This window comes from Drosophila yakuba, chromosome 3L, assembly GCF_016746365.2.
Source record: "Drosophila yakuba strain Tai18E2 chromosome 3L, Prin_Dyak_Tai18E2_2.1, whole genome shotgun sequence".
In the NCBI taxonomy this organism is placed as follows: Eukaryota; Metazoa; Arthropoda; class Insecta; order Diptera; family Drosophilidae; genus Drosophila; species Drosophila yakuba.
In genome coordinates, this window is record NC_052529.2 from 13229486 (window position 1) to 13251622 (window position 22137).

The 22137-nt window shown below is 42.3% G+C and overlaps 3 protein-coding genes and 1 long non-coding RNA gene across 5 annotated transcripts; 3 read left to right on the forward strand and 1 right to left on the reverse strand.

The window, feature by feature from the left end:
- Positions 1-977: 977 nt before the first annotated feature.
- Positions 978-6763, forward strand: LOC122319586. Of its 2 annotated transcripts, XR_006245189.1 has the most exons (3): positions 4408-4460; positions 4525-5605; positions 5694-6763. It is a non-coding gene; the product is annotated as an uncharacterized LOC122319586 (long non-coding RNA). The 2 variants fall into 2 exon arrangements; XR_006245188.1 differs by having other exon boundaries at positions 978-4460; positions 4525-6763.
- Positions 5153-7865, reverse strand: LOC6533975. The gene is made up of 4 exons (XM_002094634.4): positions 7753-7865; positions 7571-7690; positions 7073-7362; positions 5153-6997 (listed from the first exon to the last, which is right to left on the reverse strand). Exons 1-4 carry the CDS (start codon positions 7852-7854, stop codon positions 6850-6852), a joined length of 660 nt encoding a protein of 219 aa, XP_002094670.1. The 5' UTR covers positions 7855-7865; the 3' UTR covers positions 5153-6849.
- Positions 7866-8290: 425 nt separating this feature from the next.
- On the forward strand, positions 8291-9188 carry LOC6533976. The gene is made up of 3 exons (XM_002094635.3): positions 8291-8442; positions 8496-8920; positions 8986-9188. Exons 1-3 carry the CDS (start codon positions 8296-8298, stop codon positions 9155-9157), a joined length of 744 nt encoding a protein of 247 aa, XP_002094671.3. The 5' UTR covers positions 8291-8295; the 3' UTR covers positions 9158-9188.
- Positions 9189-9491: 303 nt separating this feature from the next.
- LOC26536027 lies at positions 9492-10453 on the forward strand. Its single transcript, XM_015194874.2, has 3 exons — positions 9492-9659; positions 9750-10153; positions 10215-10453. Exons 1-3 carry the CDS (start codon positions 9516-9518, stop codon positions 10393-10395), a joined length of 729 nt encoding a protein of 242 aa, XP_015050360.1. The 5' UTR covers positions 9492-9515; the 3' UTR covers positions 10396-10453.
- The last annotated feature ends 11684 nt before the right edge of the window (positions 10454-22137 follow it).

Here is a 22137-nt window from a genome sequence, read left to right on the forward strand (position 1 = left end):
CAAGGCCAATCAGTAGACCAAACAAAAAAAAGCGAGAATTCTGTGCACATCAAGGCCATAAATGTCGCTTCGGTTTTAATAGAGCAAGCTGATTTCATACAGGACCTTCTATCACACTTGCAGCTGGAGAAACCACAGGAGTCTGGTCAACAAACAATGGCCAAGGCGGCCAGGGACAAAGGTCGCAGAGTCATTTGAGATTCGTTAAAGAAAAATTACAAGAAGTTTTTGCGGAGCAATTACCAGGTGTAAGTAGAGTTCAGAGCTCGGGGGCGTATACTAATTGTTCGATTCTTGGCCCGCTTGCGAAATGCTCATGACAAATGCCTTGGCCAACACCCACTTCTCCTCTCTCCCTCATCATTCCACATCCTCACTCTGCATTCGAAAGTGCGCTGTAATTTCGACCTCCTTTTGTTGGCCAATTGTTCGTTCGGTCGGCCTTTGTCGGCATCCATTTGGGGCAAGTTTTATTGAAAAGCCTGCCATGCTGGCTGGTGGTGCTGCACTACATAAGTGACCTGGGTGTGGGTACGCACATGGATTCCATCCAAGGACTATTGTCGGCGCTCTACTGAGCTGTAATTAATGTCCCTTGTCCACCGCAATCGTTGTTTGATTGGTGAGTTCTCTCCTTTTCGAGGAATTAATATTCTTGGAAGAGTTCGAAGGAGACTATGAAAATGAATTCGAAAATATCTCAATTATTTATTTTATCTGCCGCAAAATTTAGCAAAGACTTACTAATAATGGTTTATTTTAAAATAACCATTATTAGTAAGTCTTAATGGTTTATTTTAAAATAACCAAATGCTTTTAATAAACAAATAACTGTATTAAAACCCACTTTACCCCAATATGTTTATGTTTCTTATGTTAAGAATTTTATCAGAATTTTGCAAACATAAATATTTAACGAAATAGATATAACATTTACCAAAAAGAATTATTATAAACGTTACTTCTTCATACTTAAATTCTTTATAATTGATATAGGGATTTTTAAAATATAAACTTCAGTAATTGGCAGATATTTCCTAAAAGGTTTCTCTATAAAAAGTAAACGCAACCTGCTGCCCTGTCGATTTAATCTGATAGGGTAGATTAATCTTCACTTAACGTTTCGGTTTAGCCGCTTTGTACACCCAATTTGGGTTTTGGCTTCAGCCAAATCGTATCTGCAGCTCAAACTTATCGGTAATCCATCGCCTTCCAGGGCCACTTAACATACTTTTTATCTATATCTTCGATCTGGCCGCATTTCCTCTTTATCGAGTTTGGTTCGGTTCCTGTTCAGGCCGCAACTTCCTTGGCATTGTGGCTCGTTTTTTTCTTTCCTTTGTTTTTGATATACTTTTTTGGCAAACTTCTCGGGTGTCAGGGAGGAAGTAGGTGTACATGTTGTGGTTGATTCGAAGGATACCTGCTCCTCGCGAGGGATGCTGTCGCCTGGAACCCGAATTCAGTGTCCTGAAAGGCGATACGACGGGAGTGTGCGAATGCCGGTTTGGCATTTGTCTAAAATGCGGTTTTCCCTGGCATTTAATTTCTATTTCAACATTGCATTCGTAATTCGAGCCCTTCCCACAGGTGTGTGTGTGTGTGCGTGTGTGGATTTGGTCTTGGGGAATTGGAATTGGAGCAGGTTAGCTGGCAATCTCTCTAGACGGTGTATTTTAGTGCTGGAGTCCATCGTTTATATATTCATGTTACCTTGGAGAGCATTTTCCCTGCTTTTTGTTTGGCTTTCCCTCAAATTGTGCGTGCTAAAAACAGTTGACATATCCATGGGCGTGGCTCAATGCTCGGTGTCTGGGGGCTTTTACCGTTGGCATTTTACCTGAGCTACCTGCTCAACCAGCAACTCACTTGGCGCTCCTTAAAATGTCAAATGTTCTCGGGGACCATCCATCCATCCGTTCGCTCGTCCGTGCCCACATATGATGTACCCATCCCCTGCAGCTACAGCTGCTAATGGAAATTGCGGTTGGCGGAGGCGTTTGGCGACGACTTCCTGTCGTGCTCGGCCTGGAGAAATTTATGCTAAAAGGTTGCCCGTTTGACTTGAGGACGACCTGCGCTTTCCACCCGAGATGCCCCTGCAACTTAAGGCCTCCAATTCCACGGGCTATCTATTAGAATATGAGCTATTTCGTATGAAGGTGGTCGCAGCAAAAACGAATGTTATCCATTCATATTTAGGAGCAATTTGCCTGTACGATGGCCAATCCCGGCCCATCCTTGGTGTCCGTCCGTAAGTGAGTCCTTTGTCCGTTGTCCGTGAGTGCGTGCGGCGCCTGGAAAAGCATTTTGTGTAAATGCGGCGCAAACAAGCTCCAGACTAATTACGACAGGGAGATAAAGGAAAGCAGAGCCAGCCATGCCAGGATTCAGGTTCCAGGATAATAATCTAAGCAAATTTATCAACACGGACACATATGAACAAAATATGAAGGAAAAAACGAGCAGACAGCAAGGGATACGCACCAAACGAGCGAGTGAAAAATTATGCGATGCGGACCCCAACAAAAGACACATGGAAAACACTGTGGAAAATGGGAACAGAAAGGGGTTTGTAAATGTGAAGGATTCGGAAATTGGGAATTTGCCTAGTGCTGTTTGTTTAGTTATTTTCAGTTAATTAACATTTCCTGAAAATTACTAAAATCTAAACTGTTACCTTCTATTTTTTTATTTTGTTTACAAACGAAACTAAATTCATTGAAAGCAACATTAAATTAATTAAATAATATTAAATTCTTTTTTAAGATGTGCGAAATGTAATTGTATTTAGCTAGTTAAGTGATTAAACTTTTGGAAGTAACAAAATACATATTTTTCGAGAAAATGTTGCATTAAAAATATACATTTATTCAATCATTACTATAGATATTTAAACAACTTTTGTGCTTATTGACATGTTAAGTTGGGTAACTTAAAATAGCACGCCACGTGCTGCAGTGCAAAAAAAAAACACAGACAAGTAGAACGGCTAAGATAAGAACTCAAAGAAGGATTCAGGCAGGCCTATTCAGACAAAAGGTTATTTGGGCGAGGTTCCCACTTTCCCAGGAACTGGAAAATCTGATTTCCTTTTTGGCAAAGATCATTAGGAGAACACCGCCTACAAACAAATCCCGTGCAAATATTTGCCGCAGCTAACAACTAAATCTGCGCGGGAGAAGATGTTGCAACATGGCCTAAGCCCAGATCGTAATGTCCTAAGCCGGCTCGGGATTAAATTGGCTTAAATGGGACCTAGAGCACAAAGGTGAAATGTATACAGTTCATCAAGGATTGATCCTTTGCATAATTTTACGCATTCTCTGGCTGGCGGGAAACCCCAAAATGCGAACACCAGAAAATGCGGAGCGTGAAACGGAGTACGGAACTTTCCTCAACCGGAGGCGACCATCAATCATCGTCAGGCTCTGGGGCACATTAGCATTTATGAACTTTTGGCCGAGTTGATTTTTCTCTTAAAAGAGCAGCCAAGGGCTGCGATTTTGGTCTAGGATGGGTTGACTTTAATAGGGTTTTCCATTATTCCATGCGCTTGTGCATATTTGGCAGTCAATTAATGTCAAACTAGTTTCCGCTCTCGCCCAGCAATCGATCAAAAATGTTGAATGCAACCACCTCTGTGGGTTGCTGCAATAAAATTATTTGACATTATTCATATGACCCGAATACAACAGCAAAAATGAGCGATGACAATGAGGTAACCTTATTAAAACTGGAGGATAGACGAAGTCACCATTGAGGTGTTGATGATCCCGATAAAAAGTAAACATGTTGTGGGAACACCTTTTGCCATCGGTGGTTAATGATTCAGTTTTTACTACAGTACCCATCAATTTGATATGGTGTTTAGGTTACCGTGGTTCAGCCAAATGAAACTAATCTAGAAATTCATGGGAGAAGTTCTTCAGATGAGATGTTCTTAATTAAGATTTGGGTCTTGATAAGAACATGAAAATTATAGGCTTCATGCTCGACAAACTTTAATCGCTATTACATACATTGCTCCAAGGAGATCGAAACGTGAAATCTTATATTTGTACCAAAATGTATATGTAATTAATCTTAAAAAGCAGTAATGATAAAGCCATCTAGATTTGAAGTGTATCACTTTATATCGTTAAAACATTGTTAAGCTTCTTAAACTTTAAATTCCGATTAGCAATAACAAATCTGGCATTTCACATAATCCGTTTGTCTTGTGCAATTTAAATTTGCAAACCTGGTAAGCATTTCATTAAGTTAATTAAAATAAACCGAAAATCCCCAACCAGTCAAATGGAATTTCGCAACTTAGTTTTTCAGATTTTTTACGCTCTGCCATTATTAAAAGCGGCATTTTAAATGCCATTTTGCATTATGAATTTAATCCAATTGTTGATGGCGGTGAAAAAAAGGACAATGCAGCAAACATACAGAAACAACAATCAAATGATACGGTAATTAGTTAATTTATAAATATCATATAAACTGCTCATTTATGAATTCAATTAATGTTCGCAGACCCGTGACCGAAGTGGATTAAACTCTAATTTAATAACTCAGTTGGTGGGTGAAAAAAATGCGAGCTCGCAAAGTGCTCAAATATTATTAAATGAAAACCTCAAAATGGGCGACAGTTGCAGCATAATGATTTACACCACAGAACTGTCAACGGTTATTGATACTATATGGAACATATATACATAAATATATATATATATATTCGATTTAAGCAGTATGCCGACACATGGCGTGGCATCGGTTGGCCACAATCCACGAATCCTGTCCACAGATGCGTTTACAACTCACCAGAACGCCCAGCACTCATTCCTCATATGTCATGGATAGATGACTACTTAAGGGATCTGTCAATTGCCTAGGATAATGTTGTGTTCTGTCGGTAATTTATGCCCATACCAAACTCAAGTGGATCTTGGTTTCTCGGTATACGTCTGCGCACATCTGTGTAACCCTAGATCCCACAACGCCCCCAGCTCCCTGAGATTCCACTCTCTCCCCAAAGATCTATGTATATCCCTCGTGGTTAGGCCCATGCCAAATGCCAGTATAATCACATTGTTGACTGCAACTGCAACTAATTACAAATCAATTTGAACCAGCCCCCAAAGGCAAACGAATTCCGGAGAGAGTAGTTCCATGGCTAACCGCAACACAGGAAGCGGGATCGCGGGATCGCGGGTTCCAACCTCCTTAACACCTGCCTGCACCCCATTAAAATGGTATAGGAGCAGTGTCAATGCCAAGTTTAAAAACAGAACACACAACTAAATTGACATCTCAGGCTGGCCGTAAATCAAAGGAGACAACTCAGACATCCAAACCATGTTCAAGTGACGAAATGAGCTGCAGAATGAGTCATAAAAACATAGGAATTTGGAGGAGATGGATCACATTTGATGGTTGTCTTTTATGATCCCACAATTGAGATACAGCAAGATGGCGATATGAAATGTCTGTGGAGGGCAGTGTAGATATATTTAAGGAGGAAACGTTGGATCACAAATGATGGATGGAATTTTTAGTCATTTCAGATAGGAGCTTATGAAGTGATAAGCTAGTAATAGATCCTCAAAAACGCCTGGTAAGCCCTTAAAAAATACAAAGAATGCAGGAAAAGCAGGAAGAACATAGAATGTTTGGCATGTACTTTTACAATATTTTATTTGTAGTACCCCTAGAACTGACGGCTACTTACATATAACAACGAAATATTAAAGACATCAAATTTGAGTGGAAAAAATATAAGAATTGGTAGTGAAAAAATTGTGTTTATGCAAACAATTAAAGCAAATATATTTTTGGGATCGGACCTACCCCCATCTCGATTCTCTTTGTACTCAAACTCCAACTCTTTCCACACATCGTCTAAGCTTATTAGTGCCCAAGTTGTTTTTGCCATATATTTATTTTTATAAACCTTTCTCAAACAGTGGCGCATATAAGCACTTCAGCTTCGATGCCTGGCCATTGTTCGGGGATCTTGAGAAGAACAGAGAAATCATTTGTCTTCTAATTATGATTTCAATGGCTTGGCAAAATCAAAGAAGGCGTAATTCGCTCTCACCCCAGGACCAGGACTCGTTCGGGGCTCCTTAAAGGCGGCAAATCGAATCAAAGAAATAGCAAACAAACAAACCAGAAAGGAAAAGGAGACTCCTCTATGGTATTGTTGACAGGCCGCCGAAAAGAAGGAGACCGCAAAATACACTCAGACAAAGGATGCGGAGCAGGGGCGACTTCATCTGCACAAAAGGAGCGGAAAAAGCGATCAAAGAGCTAACAAAAAGCGGAGCACCGAACTCGAAAACATAATGCAGAGGAGGAGGCATCATCACATGTCCAAAGTGAGGTAAACCCATCTGAAAAACCCCTAAGCATGCCGAAATCCAAACCAGATCCATGCGGCCAGCTTAGGACTCCTTTTTTTTTGGCCTCATCTGCTTTGTTTGCCACCACATTGCGTTGTCGTCTTTAAGCGCTTTAAGCGAAATTAAAACATTTCACGCCGCAGCAGGAGGTGTCCTGGAAATTCCAAAGCTCTCAAGGTTTCTTAAAAATAATATCAACACAACCTTTGAACCCAGACTGCATGTGGCTTAGCACTCGAAGAAAAATTGTATTTTATAAAAATAATTTTTTGTTGTTCAACTTTTTCATATTTTGAAGGCCTAAGCAATATACTTTGTTTTATTTTGTTTAATGTGGAACAACTCTGAAACTAATGAACATAGTTGATATACATTTTTTACTTCATTCTTCCTGCTTTTATACTGCATTTGGCTTGAGTTAAAGTTTAAATTTAAATGCAGTCGCCACCATGGTTATTCAGAGCACAATGCTTATCAGGTCCAGAGCACTGTGTCCGCAGTGGGCCACGTACTCGGAGCAACCCGGGCCATGCGTGCCCGCATCGGAGGCCTCGTAGAGCCCGTCCACGTGCTGCAGTTCCCACTCCGCGGCACTTGTCGTTGGCCTGGGGGCAAAGGATGCCATAATTAGTGGCGACCCCTTGAAGGAACCGAGCTTTGGGGGAGGGGAGGAGACTCACATGAATAGAATCTGAAACAGGCTGCCCAGCAGCCCGTTTTGGGCATCCAGGGGCGATTCGCTGACCTCGCAGATTGTTCGCAGCAGGCAGGCGGAGCCATTGAATCCGTAGTGGGTCAGGATGTTTATAATGCTGCGGTAGAAGTTGTGGCGCCTGAAGGGTGGCGGGGATCCCACCGAGCGACGCCTCACCTCGTTGTCCTCGTCCTGTGGAAAGTCACCTCCATCCTGGCGGGCATTTATCGGTGTCACATTGCCTCCGACGCCCAGATAGTGATCATCCAAATCCCACTAAAAAATGGAATTAAAAGCACAAATCTGGCAGCGATTAAATATAATATTTTTAAATGAGTTGGAGCTGCATATATTCAGTACTTATTAGCATAAAAATGTTGTAATGAAATTATGCAATGTAATTATTATAATTGTGGGTCCTATTGTGGTTTAAATGAAAGATGTACAATTTAGGAATTTTCTTTAAATTTTAAGCTATACTCACCCTGTCAATCCACTGATTGTAGGAATCGTTGGAAGGCAGTGCATAGTTGGACTCAAAGTTGAAGGCCATGTACACATTTTTGGGCCCCAATTCCAGTGGAATGGCCACGGCAGCCAGTAACTAAATAAAAATGTAAAGATTTATTATTCCCCTCACATCCCCTGATTCTTTGCATTACTCACACCAAAGGATCCCTGACGCGGAAATACCAGAAAACAATGTGCCAAGCCCAAACCTAGAACCAAAACTGCACCCAAGAGAAACTCCCAGCGAAAGGCACCCATCTTAGCCCGAGTTCTAGACCAACTGAATGCAGTTTGCGAAATAATGCAGGTTGCACAAAAAGATGGGCGTTAGAATTGGCAGCAGCACTAATAAATGGGTGAGAAGTGGCTTACGGTACTACCAGAGCTAGGAGAAAGAAACCGGAATATGCAAGATTTACACGGTTACCACTTGACCCCGTCTCCATCCAAACGCTGTTGTCTACTTCAGGAGGTGCTAATTGCTAGAATGTGTAACATTCTCGGGCGAGAAAGTCTTCTTGGCTCGATTGATGGAGCCGTTTTTATTGAGAAATCCAAAATGAAGAATTCGTGAGCTAGAAAAAGAACACCCAGAAAATGGATTAGTATCTTAAAAACAGAGCTGGCATTAACACGCACTGAGATTCGCTCAGGCGTGGACCCAACAAACTAAAAAACCTTTAGTATTATAAGAGGAAAATGAAATTTAGCATGGTATACATATTGGCCAGTTGCCTGCTGCACCAGGCGATGGCCTCCCTGGGCAGCCTGTCCAAGCATCAGAGGAGTAAAAGAGCGCCCATTCCCTGGCTCATATATCCCACCACATCACCCACTCGCGTCATGGTAAGAAAAAGCTTTTGGCTGAGAAGGAAGTCCACATTTTGTTCTTCTCCCAGTTCATTGGCGGCATAGGTATTCCGCTGGAGGATCTCAACTACGAGGCGGTGACCACCGGCTATGTTCTAAAGGTGGAGTACTGGCTGCCCACCACTCCGGATGATCTCAGAACACCCACAGCTCTGCCCCTTACACAGGTGGCCACGCCGGGAGTTACAGGAGCCCGAAAGCAGAGAAAGCCCATGTTTGAGAACTTTCTGGTGGGGGTGGACGAGCTGGGCAAGAACACCAGGAAGCTGCTGACCAGGACCAACAAAGTCTTGAGTAGCTATCGCTGGACAGTCTACAAGGGACTGGAGGGATTGGCCGATCGATTGGGCTATCAGGGCAGGATTTGTGTGCTGAAAAGCATTTGCGAGGCGGCGGAGGAACCCTTTCATTACACAAATGGCCTCTTTGCGGATCTATTGCACATATTACTCACGTAGGAAGACATCTTAATGGAAAAACATCTTAACCATCTAATAATTGCTAATAATCTAACCACAGACCCTCCTCGTCGGTGGACAAGTTGTCAGAACATGCTGACAACGAGTATTACTACGCGGAGAAGGTGGGACAATCTGGAGCTGGCTGTGATCGGGTCTTCAAGGAGTGTCGACGAAGTTTACTACAACACTTTAGCGAACTCCATCACAATCTGGATAAGATCTTGTTTTGAGGCAATAAAAGCAGGCTGAAATGATACCAAATCTTTCGCTCAGTGTTCTTTGTGGCAAATGGGACTTTGTGATAGAAACAAAAGCGGTCTAGTGCTAATTAGTAGAACGTGAACTTTTAGTGGAGCCCAAAAGCTCAACATGGAAGCTGAAACAATGGTCTCAATTCTGATCGTGACTTAAGTGTGCCATTTAAATTGCAGCTAACGACACTTTCGGTTTCCTAATCGAAGAAAGTAAGAAGTTTGATTCCCTAGATTATTAAAGTGAATTCATTTCGCCGTTTGCTAATTTAGTCGGCAGTCTTCTTTGGAGCGACGAGGTTTCTGAACACTAAGAAATATATTTAAGGACTCTATCATGAACGTGTTAATATCAGTGCTCTTAGTAACAAGTTTTGTTGGAGTTCTTGGAAATCACACTCTAAGTGAGAGTGATATTTTAGTGCGAAAAGCCCGATGGCTGCCTCTTATTTATCCTCGATCTAATCCAACTCGATTGCAGGTAAGTTATTTATTTAATTTATAAATCGTTTACAATTAACTGAGGATTTTTGAAAAAGAAAGGCTAACACAGAACTTGCATAACTTCCAGATGATCGCTGGCTTTGGTATACCCGCAGAGGGTCTCAAGGTGGAATCAGTCATTACGGGTTATGTCCTGAAAGCTCAATATTATTTGCCATACTCTGTGAAGCAGTTGAGGACCAAGGATGTGCACGAAATCTCTGAAAGTAGACTGCTGCAAAATGCCAGCATTTTCGATAAGGTCATGCAGATGTCTGAACAGAAACTTGGCCTGGACCCAGATATCCTGCAGGAGGATCTCCAGGCCCTGGGCAGTTATCGCTGGTCGGTTTACGAGGCTTTCACTGCACTGGCCATTCGCATGAAGCTCAATGGCAGAGTCTGTGTCCTGAAGAGCATCTGCGAAAGTGCTGCGGCTCCCTTCGACGATCGAAATGGTTTGCTGGGCGAAGTGCTTCACATCCTGCTCACGTGAGTTTATGATCGTGGGATCGGTCTTATGGTAACCCTCACCATCACAACGCCTTTTCAGACCATCCAGTTCGGTGGATCCCTTGGCGGAGCACTCGGACAATGACTACCTGCAGGCCGAGAGATTGGGAGCAGCTGGTGGCGATTGCGATCAGGTGTATCCGCGGTGTCCCAAGTCTCTGCTGGAGCACTTCAGTGATGTGCATCACTTGGGCAGTGAGTTCCTTAGCATGTTGGGTTGAGTTGGAGAGCCACAATTGGTGGCGAATGCATGTGATATTTATTAAATAATAATAATAATTAGAAAAGTGTTGCTGGTACTTCAGTTTTTCATTTTGTTTTGCAAGTAACTTCCATTTGATTTCAAATATTTATACCTACACAATCCTTTTCTGTTTAAATAAGGATGCTTTGTACATTTTTCTAAATATTAATTTATTGGTATTTTTTAAATAGCTTTTTGATTCCCATCTCCGTATCTTGTTCTGAGGAATATTAGATGATTGTCCGCTTCCGTATAGGTCTTATGAGCTCTGAGAACATTTGAGGCCCTTGGCACTTCCTCTCCGGTTGATTTCACCGGCAAGGGCGTGAAATTTATGCAAATATCCACATAATAACTCTTTTTGTTCTCCTGTCCGGGCCTCATCATCATCTTTGGACATAGTATGTGTGTATCTCCACGCTCGGGTGGTCTTTTCTCCTGTTCGGCTATCAAAGCGTACGCATCTCGCGACTTGGCCTGAACCTCTTTAGGCCCTATTGTCTTCTAATTCAATAATTACAGCCCGAGCTTTGGCTACCGGGGATTGTTTTGGGACCCAGACCCACCACCGTCTTGGGATAAGGTCTTGTGTTTCTTGTGTGTCCACGGTACCTGGGACAAATAGGCGTTTAAATGCAAATGTCTGCGTTGTAATTAATACGCATAATACGCGTATTATGCTAATGCCAATGTCATAATGACTCGAGGAAACCCGAAATGAAAGACGAAAATATGCATTTCACACTCGGCGCGGAGTCTTCGGGCTCAGTCATATATTCATCACTGGCGGGCTGCATAGTTAATGCCCTTACGTACTAATTAGCTTTGACAAAATATACAACAGCAAACAAAAATGTGGCTACTAAAAATTAGTAGTGCTGACTGCTGCTGCTCCGGGAAAGGGACTTTCTCTAAAGAAGACCCAATTCCCAGTTCCCAGACCGAGGCACTTGTCTGTGATGACAAAGTTCCGATAAGAGCTGGAATATATTTTGACAGGAGTCAGCAGTCTGGGTCTGGGTCCAGAGTGAGATCGGGATCATGGGGATCCAAAAACATAAACTAGATGCGAGATGCACCTTTCACAATTTTCATGTTGTGTTGTGATTACCTTTAACCCCTTTACGGTCTAGGCATCACCCCCCCCTCAAATTTTGTGAGCGGTGGTGGGTGAGGAGGGGCAATAATTTTCATTTTCATTGCCTTTCTTTGGAAACAATTTGTAGGAACATGCAACTTAACGAAGTAATCAGAGGCCAGCTCCAAAGAGTTGGGGGCCAGCAGCAGATGCTTATCCGATGCCACAAGGCCAGCCATCCAACCAACCAAGCATCCAGCCAGCGACAACTATTTTATGACCTTATGTGGGGATGGGAATGGTGATGAGGATGGGGATGGGGATGGGGATAGGGTAGCGATGGCACTGGCACTGGCACTGGTTCGCTTTATATGGCTGGGATTGCTATTTTTGGTAACCCTTTTTGCGTGCCTCCGGGCAGGAAAGTGGGTTACTATCCACCCAGACTGGAATTTATGCTGCGTAATAATTCTTGGTCCACAACTAAGTTGGTAAAAACAATGTAACAAATTGTTGTGCCACGTACCTGGAGGAGCTGCGTATGCAAATTCACCGACTGCAAATGCCAGCTGTGTCAGGGCTCAACCCCAAAATGGGGAGTGGGGTCACCGGTGACCCCGACCATTGTGTGCCACTAACTAACCCACTTCCAGCCATTAATTTCCCATCAACGGGTTCTTACGGTGGTTTATCGCTTTATCGCTCAATTCGAAATTCGAATTACTTTTGATGGCATTTCCATTGGATCTATATCGCTACTCGAGCTTGAGAGTTACTCACTGTCCGCCTGAAGGGGGCCATAAAATTACACATAGATCTTATCCGGGGACTTCGTATATTTCATGCTAATTAAAACGCCGAGATATTTGTTTAGCGATAAACAATAATTAATTGTGCTTATTTCTTTTCTCCTGCGCTCCACCTGCTTCATTCCCATCCAAAAGTGGCCACTGATTGAGTTGTATCTGTATCTGTATCTATCTGGGAATCAGTTTCAGTTGGTTTCGGGCGCAATAAACCAAATCAAACCGTGGGATGGAGCCCTTTGGCTACCCACCGCCACCATGACGTATGCACATTGTCATCATAACTCTGGCCATTGTCTCTGATTCCGACTCCCAAATGGATACTTTTTATATTCTTTGCTTTGCATAAAGCCCGCGTCTGGGGATGAGTGCGTTTTTGCGAGGGCGTGTGTGTGAACTGCAGTTTATTATTTAAACAACGTGACTAAATTTACGTAGTGCCGAAGGAGAGTGAGACTCTGGTAGGGAAAAACACCCGCAGGTGGTAAAACAATAATAGTAAACGTTTGCACAATGGAACAAGCCATACAGGCGAAAATTATGGCTGCATTAACTTATGTTTCAGAGCAGTAAAATAGGTTGCATTTAAAAGAAATTTTCGAGTATTCGGCTTCAGATTATGGCTATCTGTTTCTAAGCGATAGAAATGTAGCATAAATAAATATTTTGTTTATTTTATACTGATTAAAGAACTACATTAAATAATAACAAAAATATACAGATGAAACCAAACATTTAAAAATCACATTTTTTCTTGATTCGGAAAGTGTATATAAATTATGGACTCGTTAATGTCATTGCGTATGTGTATCATTTTATGTAAGCTTAATATTTCAGATTAATGATATCCGTTTGGGCCAGTTTTTAACTATGTCATGCCAAGTTTTGTCCCACTGTGCATACCTGCGGCTTGGCATATGCAAAGTGAGCGTGGCTTTGGCCCCAGACAATTTTCGCATGATAAATCGTTAAAGGAATATGAAAAAACCCCGCGAATTGTAACAGAAATAACATACTTGGGGGGCTGGGGCAAAAGTGCGATGAAGGAGAGTAGATAGCACGGGGGCCCAACTGGTGGGGCCTCACTTGGCCAACACCCCCACCCCCACCCACACCCCTGTCTTTTGTTTATGCAAAAAGCTTTGCAGAATTGGCGCTACGTACGTGCCAAAGCATTTCATGGTCTGGCAACTTAATTCACCAGGATGGCACCGCATGCCCCTTGCCACATCCGTGGCCATATGTTTCGGGGTCGTTCGTGCCCCCCTTACGGCACCCATGCTCCAGTTCCATGCGGGTTCCATTTCCATTCATCTTCTGTTTGCCGGTGTCTGTGCTAGTGTTTGTTTTCCGCGGAACCCGGCCCATTCTACAACCTCAGCTTTTCTCCGGCGCTCACGTGTAAATTTTCTCAAATAAATCATTAAAAGCTGCGCAGCAGCCGCAGCACATTGACATTGTCAGAGGCTTTGCACCCACTCAGGGTGTCCCCTTTGGAGCCAAACCCCCCCCCCATGTCACCCTCCTTTTGGAGACCCTTTCTTCCGGCCTCTATCTTTCGGAAGGCCGCTCTTTTGATAGCAATCAGCACGGGGAGCGGATTGTTGGCCATTGTGAGTACTCCACTCCAGTCATCATCCTCACTTATCCTCATCTGAACATCTGAGGCTCAGGTGCATCTATTCATAGATCCTTTGGAATCCTTCACAGGGCGCCGTGCCATTGCACTCACCTTTTGTGTGTGTGTGTGTGTGTGTGGGGGTGGGCGTGTGTGAAGAGGTTAGTTAGTGGCACTTTAGCGCTAAAGTTTATACATAAATTTGTCATTGGCATTCAGTGCCTCGCCGCTCCTCCATCTGACCCTCTGCGTCATGTGTGCACTTTCCTGCACAGAGGAAAAAATGTCAGCCTTAATAAGGTCAACCAAAGGTCAACTTATATTTATAATGAACCTCCTAATTTTACAACACATTTAAAGGGCGCTCAGAATGAAGAGTGAAAAGATACAAAAGATAAATATTTAAAGAACTATAAAACATTTTTCAAAATATGTTATATTAATATTAATATATGCATTGATTTGTATAAAATATGTATTAAAAATATCTATCTACATTATATAGTTCGATAGGTATTTGTCCTAAAATATTATGCTTTATTACTAATAGTATATTTTCCTTGTGTACGCCTTGGGCAAACATATGTCTGGGCCTTTCGTCTTGCAGCTTTTCATGGCTATGCATTCAGGTTGTGTTTTCCTTTGATATTATTTTAGACTTCCTATTTGGGGTGGTGCCTTTTAATTAAATCGAAAGACTTCCTTGGAAAGACCCAACACACCCGTGCCTGCCACCTTAACAACTCATTTTTCATATAAGGTGCCAGCCTGGTTCGCATAATTTACAAGAAATCTGTTATTGTCTTATTAGGAGCGGAACTCTGCCTTGGCGCCATATGGCGTCAGATGCTTAGCAAATTGAGCGATCGCCGGTGGCTTGGCACCTTCCCAAAATCCAAAATCCGAAATCCAGAAACCGCATCGCGACACGAACATAAATAAATAATCGAAATGGAAAAGCGTGGCGAATGGCCCACAGCTGTGGCCCGGGAAATTCAAGGGCGGGCCGTCGAGCAATTTGCAATGCCCTTGCTCGCCCATTTTTATTGCACAATCAAGTGCTGCAGTTGCAGAGAGGGCGCCGCCACGCCCCCTTCACGCATTCAGCCCACACACACCTTTGGACGTTTAATGTGCCGCACTTCACACCCATCCACTAGAATCTGGAGCTGCTTACACTGAAAACAAAACAGGCTGCATTTATTGACCGATTATTTAGTTGTTATCTTGTCATAAGAAAGCTATTTGAAGAAATGGTTTTTTTAATATTAACAGGATATATCTTTTTATCTGCTATATTCAAAATATAATTCAAACAACAAATTTAAAATATTAACTTACGTTGAACAATGTTGTTTTATTTGTGTAAAATATCAATACATTCTCTGTACTATTCAATCAACTAGAAATAAATATTTCATTATTACATTTAATTGGTAGTTATTTTTCTAAGTGCAAAGGAAGATTCACAATTAGACAGTGTGAGGATGATTCGGAGAATGGTTTTCGATGGATGGATTGAAGGGCAGGGCGGTGTGAATGGGATGACTGTGCCTAATGCGCGGTGTGCACTTGAGTTCAGTTTGCTCAAGTTCGACCGATGCTCATCTCATCATCGCGCCATCGACGCTGGCTGAAAGTAAATTAAGAATTTTAATGCGGAAAAAACAAAGGGAATAGTCATAGTCATAGCCAGACTTCTAGTGCGAGGAACCCAGAAACCCAAAGACCCACGGCCGAGACACGACTTCATGCTTAATCAAAATGTGTTGTAGGGCAGCGCCTCTCGCTCGCCCGATGGATCGCGGATCCTTTGAACTGCCGACAGCCACCGTAATATTTAAACCAGATCAGATCAGATCAGTTCCATTTCTACTCGCCGACTTTGGCCCGTTCTTGGATTCCTCTTTGGGAGTCTCTCCGGTTTTTGTTCTGGGTAAAATTATCACAGCTCCGCTAATGAAAGGGCAAACGAATGAAATTTTAACGAGCCCACGAAGGAGTCGGAGTCGGAGTCGGAATCGAGGAGTCCTGCGGCAGGACCTCCTGGGTTGATTGTCCCTAAAAGGTGATAACGCCGCCATCAGTCCGCGCTGCGAGTCCTCTTCCCAGGATTGCGTAACGAATGCGATCAGGAGTTTATGTGCCTCTGTCGATTATTAACGTCTTTTTAGCATTTGGGCCTGGGAAATGTTTTCTAATGCATATCTTTTAACTGGTGAAGGGTAGACAAAGGAAAAGTCTACAATGAAATCGGTAATTTATGGATGCCTTCCCGTTTCATTTCTTGCAATGCTAAAAAAAAGATACCGAAATATATAATATTGATATTGAACTCTAAGTAATTGATGATTTGTTTTGCCTATGCAATACAGTTCAAAATCAAAGTCATGGTGTTGTTTTTACTTCAATTTATGGATAATTTCATTAAAATACAATTTAAATATATTAGAATATAAATGGGTAGTATTTGGGCAAGTTTAATGTAGTACCAAATATTTTAAATTAATTTAAAAACACATATTACTTTTTATTTAAACGAGAATTTCACATCAACTATAGTGCTCTTAAGTCGTAATATTGAGTTTAATTTGGCAAGAACTTGCACATTAAGCAAGTTTGTCATTGATACCATACCAAGTCGAACTCATAGAGGATTCAGTACAGGTTCCACCCACCTTCTCGTGGAATCCGACTCTTAAAACGAAACTTTGACTATCTGGCCGCATAATGTGTGGTAACCCACACAAAACGACATTAGATGCGGCAGCTTCTCCAGCTCATTATCATAGCTCCTCGTCGCGGAGGTTGGATTTCCCGTCAACGCGACATCCATCAGGTTGAGCGCAATCATTACCGACATATGTTACTGGAAACCCATCTTCCATCTCCCATTTCCCGACTTACAACTCACAACTCACACCATCCAATGTCAATGTCACACACTGAAAATTATCACACTTGGGATTAGCTGGAAGAGCGTTTAGCATGTAACACCACCAGCTCCAAGAAGGAAAACTTCCGCCCGGCGGCGTAAATCTTTGCCAAACATTTGTCCAACACCTACGCAACAAAGGCAACAACAGCCTTGTATGCAGATGTCGCTGGTTTGAAGATATCTTCTTATACTTATACTTATATTTATATTTATTTATAAGCGAGGCCTGTGATAAGGATGCTGCTAGTCCTGATCCCGACAATTTGTTTTCGGCAGATAAGAGGATGCGCACCGAGGTGTTAGTTCCTTCGCCTTGCGGTTGCTCTGCGGTGTGATATTTGACAGTCCAAAAATGATAAGAATTATTTACATTCTGCTCTTTATTTTGTTTTTTTTTGGTTTCGGGTACGTGCTGCTCATTCTTCACGCGGTAATTTTTCTCATTAAAAGTTGCGGCCGCCAGTGAAAATTGTTGTCATTTAAAACATTTTCATTTTTTTTTCGGTATTTTTTTTGGTTTTTTTTTTTTGGGTCTCAATGTGTGGGGGCCGGCGGCAAATAATTACCAGGACGTTTAAGCCACTCAGCCGAGCGTTGTGAAAATTCATAATATCCAGCCCAGCACTCGCACTCAGGCCCCCGACTCTTTGAGGGAATTTTTTCGGTTGCTGAATGGCAGTTCCGGGGCACTTGCGGGTGGCATTTTGCGCATAAATCCTTTCATTCCGCTGGGTTCAGGCTCACATTCAGACAAGAATGAAAAAAAAAAAAATGAAAGAAAAACGTATATGAAAACGGTGGAATAATGAGAGAAAGGATGTGTTTGCTCGTGGGTTATTGTCTGGCACACACTCATACACAGGGATAGATGGGAGCGTACATAATTAAGCTGTCGAGGATTATTTTGATGTGTCACAGGACGACACCGTCAGGCAGCGGCAGCGGCAGCTGATGATAGCCGGAGGTCCTTTGGGTCCTCTCCAACCTCATTTAAGCCAACTTTTGTTGTTTGCTGAGAAGTCCAACAGCTGAAAATTCAAAACGAAATGAAATTCTTTCGAAATGCGTGGCTCAAGTTGGCTGGGGAAACTTCTCGCGATCATTTCATGGAATTTAATCTTTACGTGTTTTCCTTCTCTGTTGAGGTGTTAGTTGCTAAAGCTACTTTAAGGCAAGTTCCTAAGGCTATTACCCGAAACGATCGTAAAGATCGGGCTCAGACAAAGCTTACCAAATCAATAACAATTTTTCACAACTTCTCTGCTCTTTGCAGCCAAATAACAAATTTCCCTCTTTGTTAAAGCAAACAAAGGAGTTGAAGAAAGATATTTATGTTGTCGTTTATGTTAAAACCACAAATGGGAAATGGAAAAAGACGAGCGCCTAACATGCGTGTAAATTATAATGCGAATCAAGCAAAGTGACTGAGAATTTGGCCGCCGAGCGTAAATTAAATAATTCCTTTGTTGGCACCCATGCGGCATTTGCATAAGACCCATAAAAGACGAAGTTCTGTCAGCGGGAGCCCGAATGAAATCCAGAGACCCAACCTTAGACATTCTGACGACCTATTGAACCCAATGGTCGGGTTGAGTGAAAGACCAGCTCAGGGCTGCTTAAATTTCATTAGCTGCAGAAAGACAAGCCGAGCCCATTGGAAATGCTAATGAAGGAGTGTCTTTGGGTAGCCAACTGCTACCTGGTCACCTGCCAAATGCAAGGCAACACTTTTGTCACTTTCCGCCGGCCGACAAAGAGTTCTCCAGCCGGTCAGGATTCAGATCGAAATGCACACGCATCCGTAATGAGTTTGGCTCGGGGCCAACCAAGTCAGTACTACTTTGATTTCGAATTAAATGTTAATAGGTTCAACTCTTTGGCACTCTTTACTCGATTGCTTGGCCCAGGGCAGGCCGGCTTTGGCTTTGGCTTTCCCTTGAGGGCGGAAATGTGGCCACCATTTAAATGCTAAACAGGCGGGCGGAGGGCACCACTCTGTCTCCGAATGTTACGAGTTTATACTCGTAAAATCGCCTAAATTATTCGTTTGCCTGAAATGTGCACTCTATGGTTTCCGGCTTTCTAGCGGATGACATAAACCCATATAGATAAGAGCTATGACAATCGAAGATCTCTTTCTCGACTGACCAAATATTTGTGCCGCATCTTGGATTTCATTGAAAGTTTTCATTTCAAGCATTTGATTTGTTGTAGCTGTAAAGATCATTTTGTGCTGGGTAAACAAACAGTCGTTAAATTGAAATCAAATCGGGAGCTTGCCACAGAAATCTGACATCCAAGGAAGTTGAGATACAGCCTAAAGACTGTTGTAAAGAGACGTACAAACGTACAACCCATAGAGGCATCTTAAATGTTGGTTCTAAATAGTCCAAGTTCAATACACGAAGCATTATCTTTTTTATTTATAAATTCTTTAGGGCTTAGAGCAACTTAGAATGTAAAATCACCGTTGCATGCCTTAGTAATTACAACCCCCTTAGACATTCCATGGCTAACAATCAGTGGCTATAATTCTTAACCTTTCCGCAAAACTACTTAACCTTGCAGTCCAGTCTAGGTCAACGAATTCCCTTGGTTATGATGGATCTAAGACAACACCGACTGCCCAAATCCTAACTGGACTGTTCTGCATGCCAATCCAAATGGTCTGCAATTTTTTCACCAAGTCGAGCGGCTAATCACTGTTCTCGGGAGGCGAATCCAACTCCAATTACATTTAAATGCCATGAAATGGTATTTGATTTGGTTTATTTCGTCTTGTTTGTGCGCAACCCATAATTACCAACAATTGTCAGTTGGCCGGGTACTTCTCACCGGCGATTATATGGGCAAAGGGGCAGTGAAATGGATGCGTGCTGGAAAATTATACCCATGCCCCATTAGGGCACCAAAATCCAAAGTTTAGACTCGGTTTGGTGGCATTTGAAGGAATTCAAAGTCAAATGACATTTGTCACGCAAGCCATCAACCTTTTTCTCTTTCAACTCAAATGCAGACGAGGCCGATTAACTTTGATTTGGTATTGAACTTCTTGCGAGAAGGTGGGCTTAATTATATGTCCAAGGACCTAAGGACCCTGCCTCGTTGATTTTAATAACTTTTGGCCGTTGCGCAAAAACTCCCAGGCCAAAAGCGAAAAGTTCAAAGTTTCTGAGCTGCGTTTTATGCTCCTGGGCTCAAGGTAAATTTTCATTCTTTTTTTTATTCATTTCGGGGGTTTTAGCTCATTAATCACAGGGCACAAAGAAGCGCCAGGTCTCCAGGATTGGAACTTTCTGAACCAAAAGAAGGCAAATATCGGAGCTGCCGGAGGAAGTCGTCGTCGCCAGCATTCAAGTCTAACAAATCAACGTGCAATTTGCTCATTGAACTATGATCGCTTCGTCGCCATTGAGAAGTAAAAAATTCAAGTTGAAAGTATTTTTCCTACTTTTTTTTTTTTTAAGCGGAGTGTGAGTGGGCGTGGCTTGCCAAACTTGATGACATAAAACTTCTGCTAGTGCTGCGTAAAGTTCGCTTTTGCTGGCAAACTTTTGCGTGATTTATAACGCACGCAGGACTCAAGGGAAGAGCCGTCGAAGTGAAAAGCCGACCGGGTGTGAGCTTCAGAGTTACGGGCACCAAAGACACGTTTTCAATAAACTTTTCGCCTAGACATATTCATATTTTATGCATAAATTCACACAAACGACATTCGAAATGGCCAAAGAAAGCTGCAATTGAAAAGGGAACTTCGCCAAAGCGCCGAGTGTCAGACAATTAGCGATCAAAGTGGTCAGAAGGGCCATTTTACACTGTCTATGAATAAGTGCAAAAGTTTCAAAGTTAGCGAAAGAATTGAGCTGTTATAGAGTCAATTAATTGCAAATTTCTTTCTATTAAAAATTATTTAATTTCAGCTTGAAGAGTTCGCTAACTCACATGCAAGTCAGCAGATGACTTTGGGCAAAGTTCATATGAGGTCATCGTTTACAACGTATGTTTATACCGCTGAATCTTATCAACCATTTCCCATCGCGGTTGCAACCAATTCTTATAGGGGTACAACTGCAAGAAGTCGATACATGGCCAGGGCTAACGGCGCCCTTAATTCGCAGCCACACACGCCTTAGACAAACAAAAGACCCTTTTTTGTTCCCGGTGCTGGCTCAAAAATCAGTTTCCACCTGCATCCTTTCGGGGAATATCGACCGGCAACAGTATCTGAGTGCAGTATCTTGAACCTTTTCGGGCGATGAGGCAGGTATAAAACGCGTGCTCCTCGCCTGCCTCGATTAGCATTTGAAATCATTAGCCGGGCTCGGTGCTGGACTGGTTTTTTCGTTTTTGGTTTTGGGATCTGAGTACTGGGTATACTGGGATACTCCGTTTTGAGCCTGGTTTTGGTTTAGTTCTGGTTCTGGTTGGCAAGGTGCATTCTGTACATTCTGTACATTCGGCATTATGGAACCGCAGTCGTGGTCGACCGAGCAACATCATCATCGCTCACATCGTGGCATTTATCTGGCAGTGTGCATCTTCTTTTCATTCTGTTCTGTTCTTCGCACTCGCCCGTTTTTGGTTTGGTTTTAGCTGAAAGCCAGCGGCGTCAAATTTGTAAATGCACCTGGATTTCCACGTTTGTTCCTGCCTTTGTCTGGCCCTCTTCTTTTCTGGGCCCAGACAGTCCAGACAACGGGCCGATATTTGCTTTTTTGATATATGTTTGTGGGCATTAGTCTGGTCTCTGTCTCTCTCTCTGGTTGGAAATCCTTTGACATTGCAGCCGTTCGTCGGGGATCATCATCCATCAAAAATGATTGCCGAAAGATGCGTTTCTTGTGATTTGAATTTCAGATTCAGGCACTCAATTAGTTTAATTGCACTCCATGCAGCATGTCCATCTCAGCAGGTGAAACTCTATTTGGCATTGGGGTCTATGCTTTTTCTTCATTTTTTGCAAAGGATTCGGGGTTTCTTTGAGTTGTGGGTGGAGTTAGAAGAATAGGAGTGTGTAATTAGCAGTCCCTTAAAAGTAATTCAATGAGAAAATGGTTTGGGTAGTAATGATTTTTTTCATTTGTTATACGGGTTTTTAATTTAATGATATGGGCTCGTACTGTAATTAGAAAAATACTTCTAATTTTATCTGACAACTTGTTTTTAATGAAAATTAATTTGAATTTAAAGTATTAAATGCATTTAGAAAATCAATCGATCCTTTTTTACTTTTCAAAGCCACGCGGAAATTTTATAGATTAGTCCGTTTTTTTTTTGGA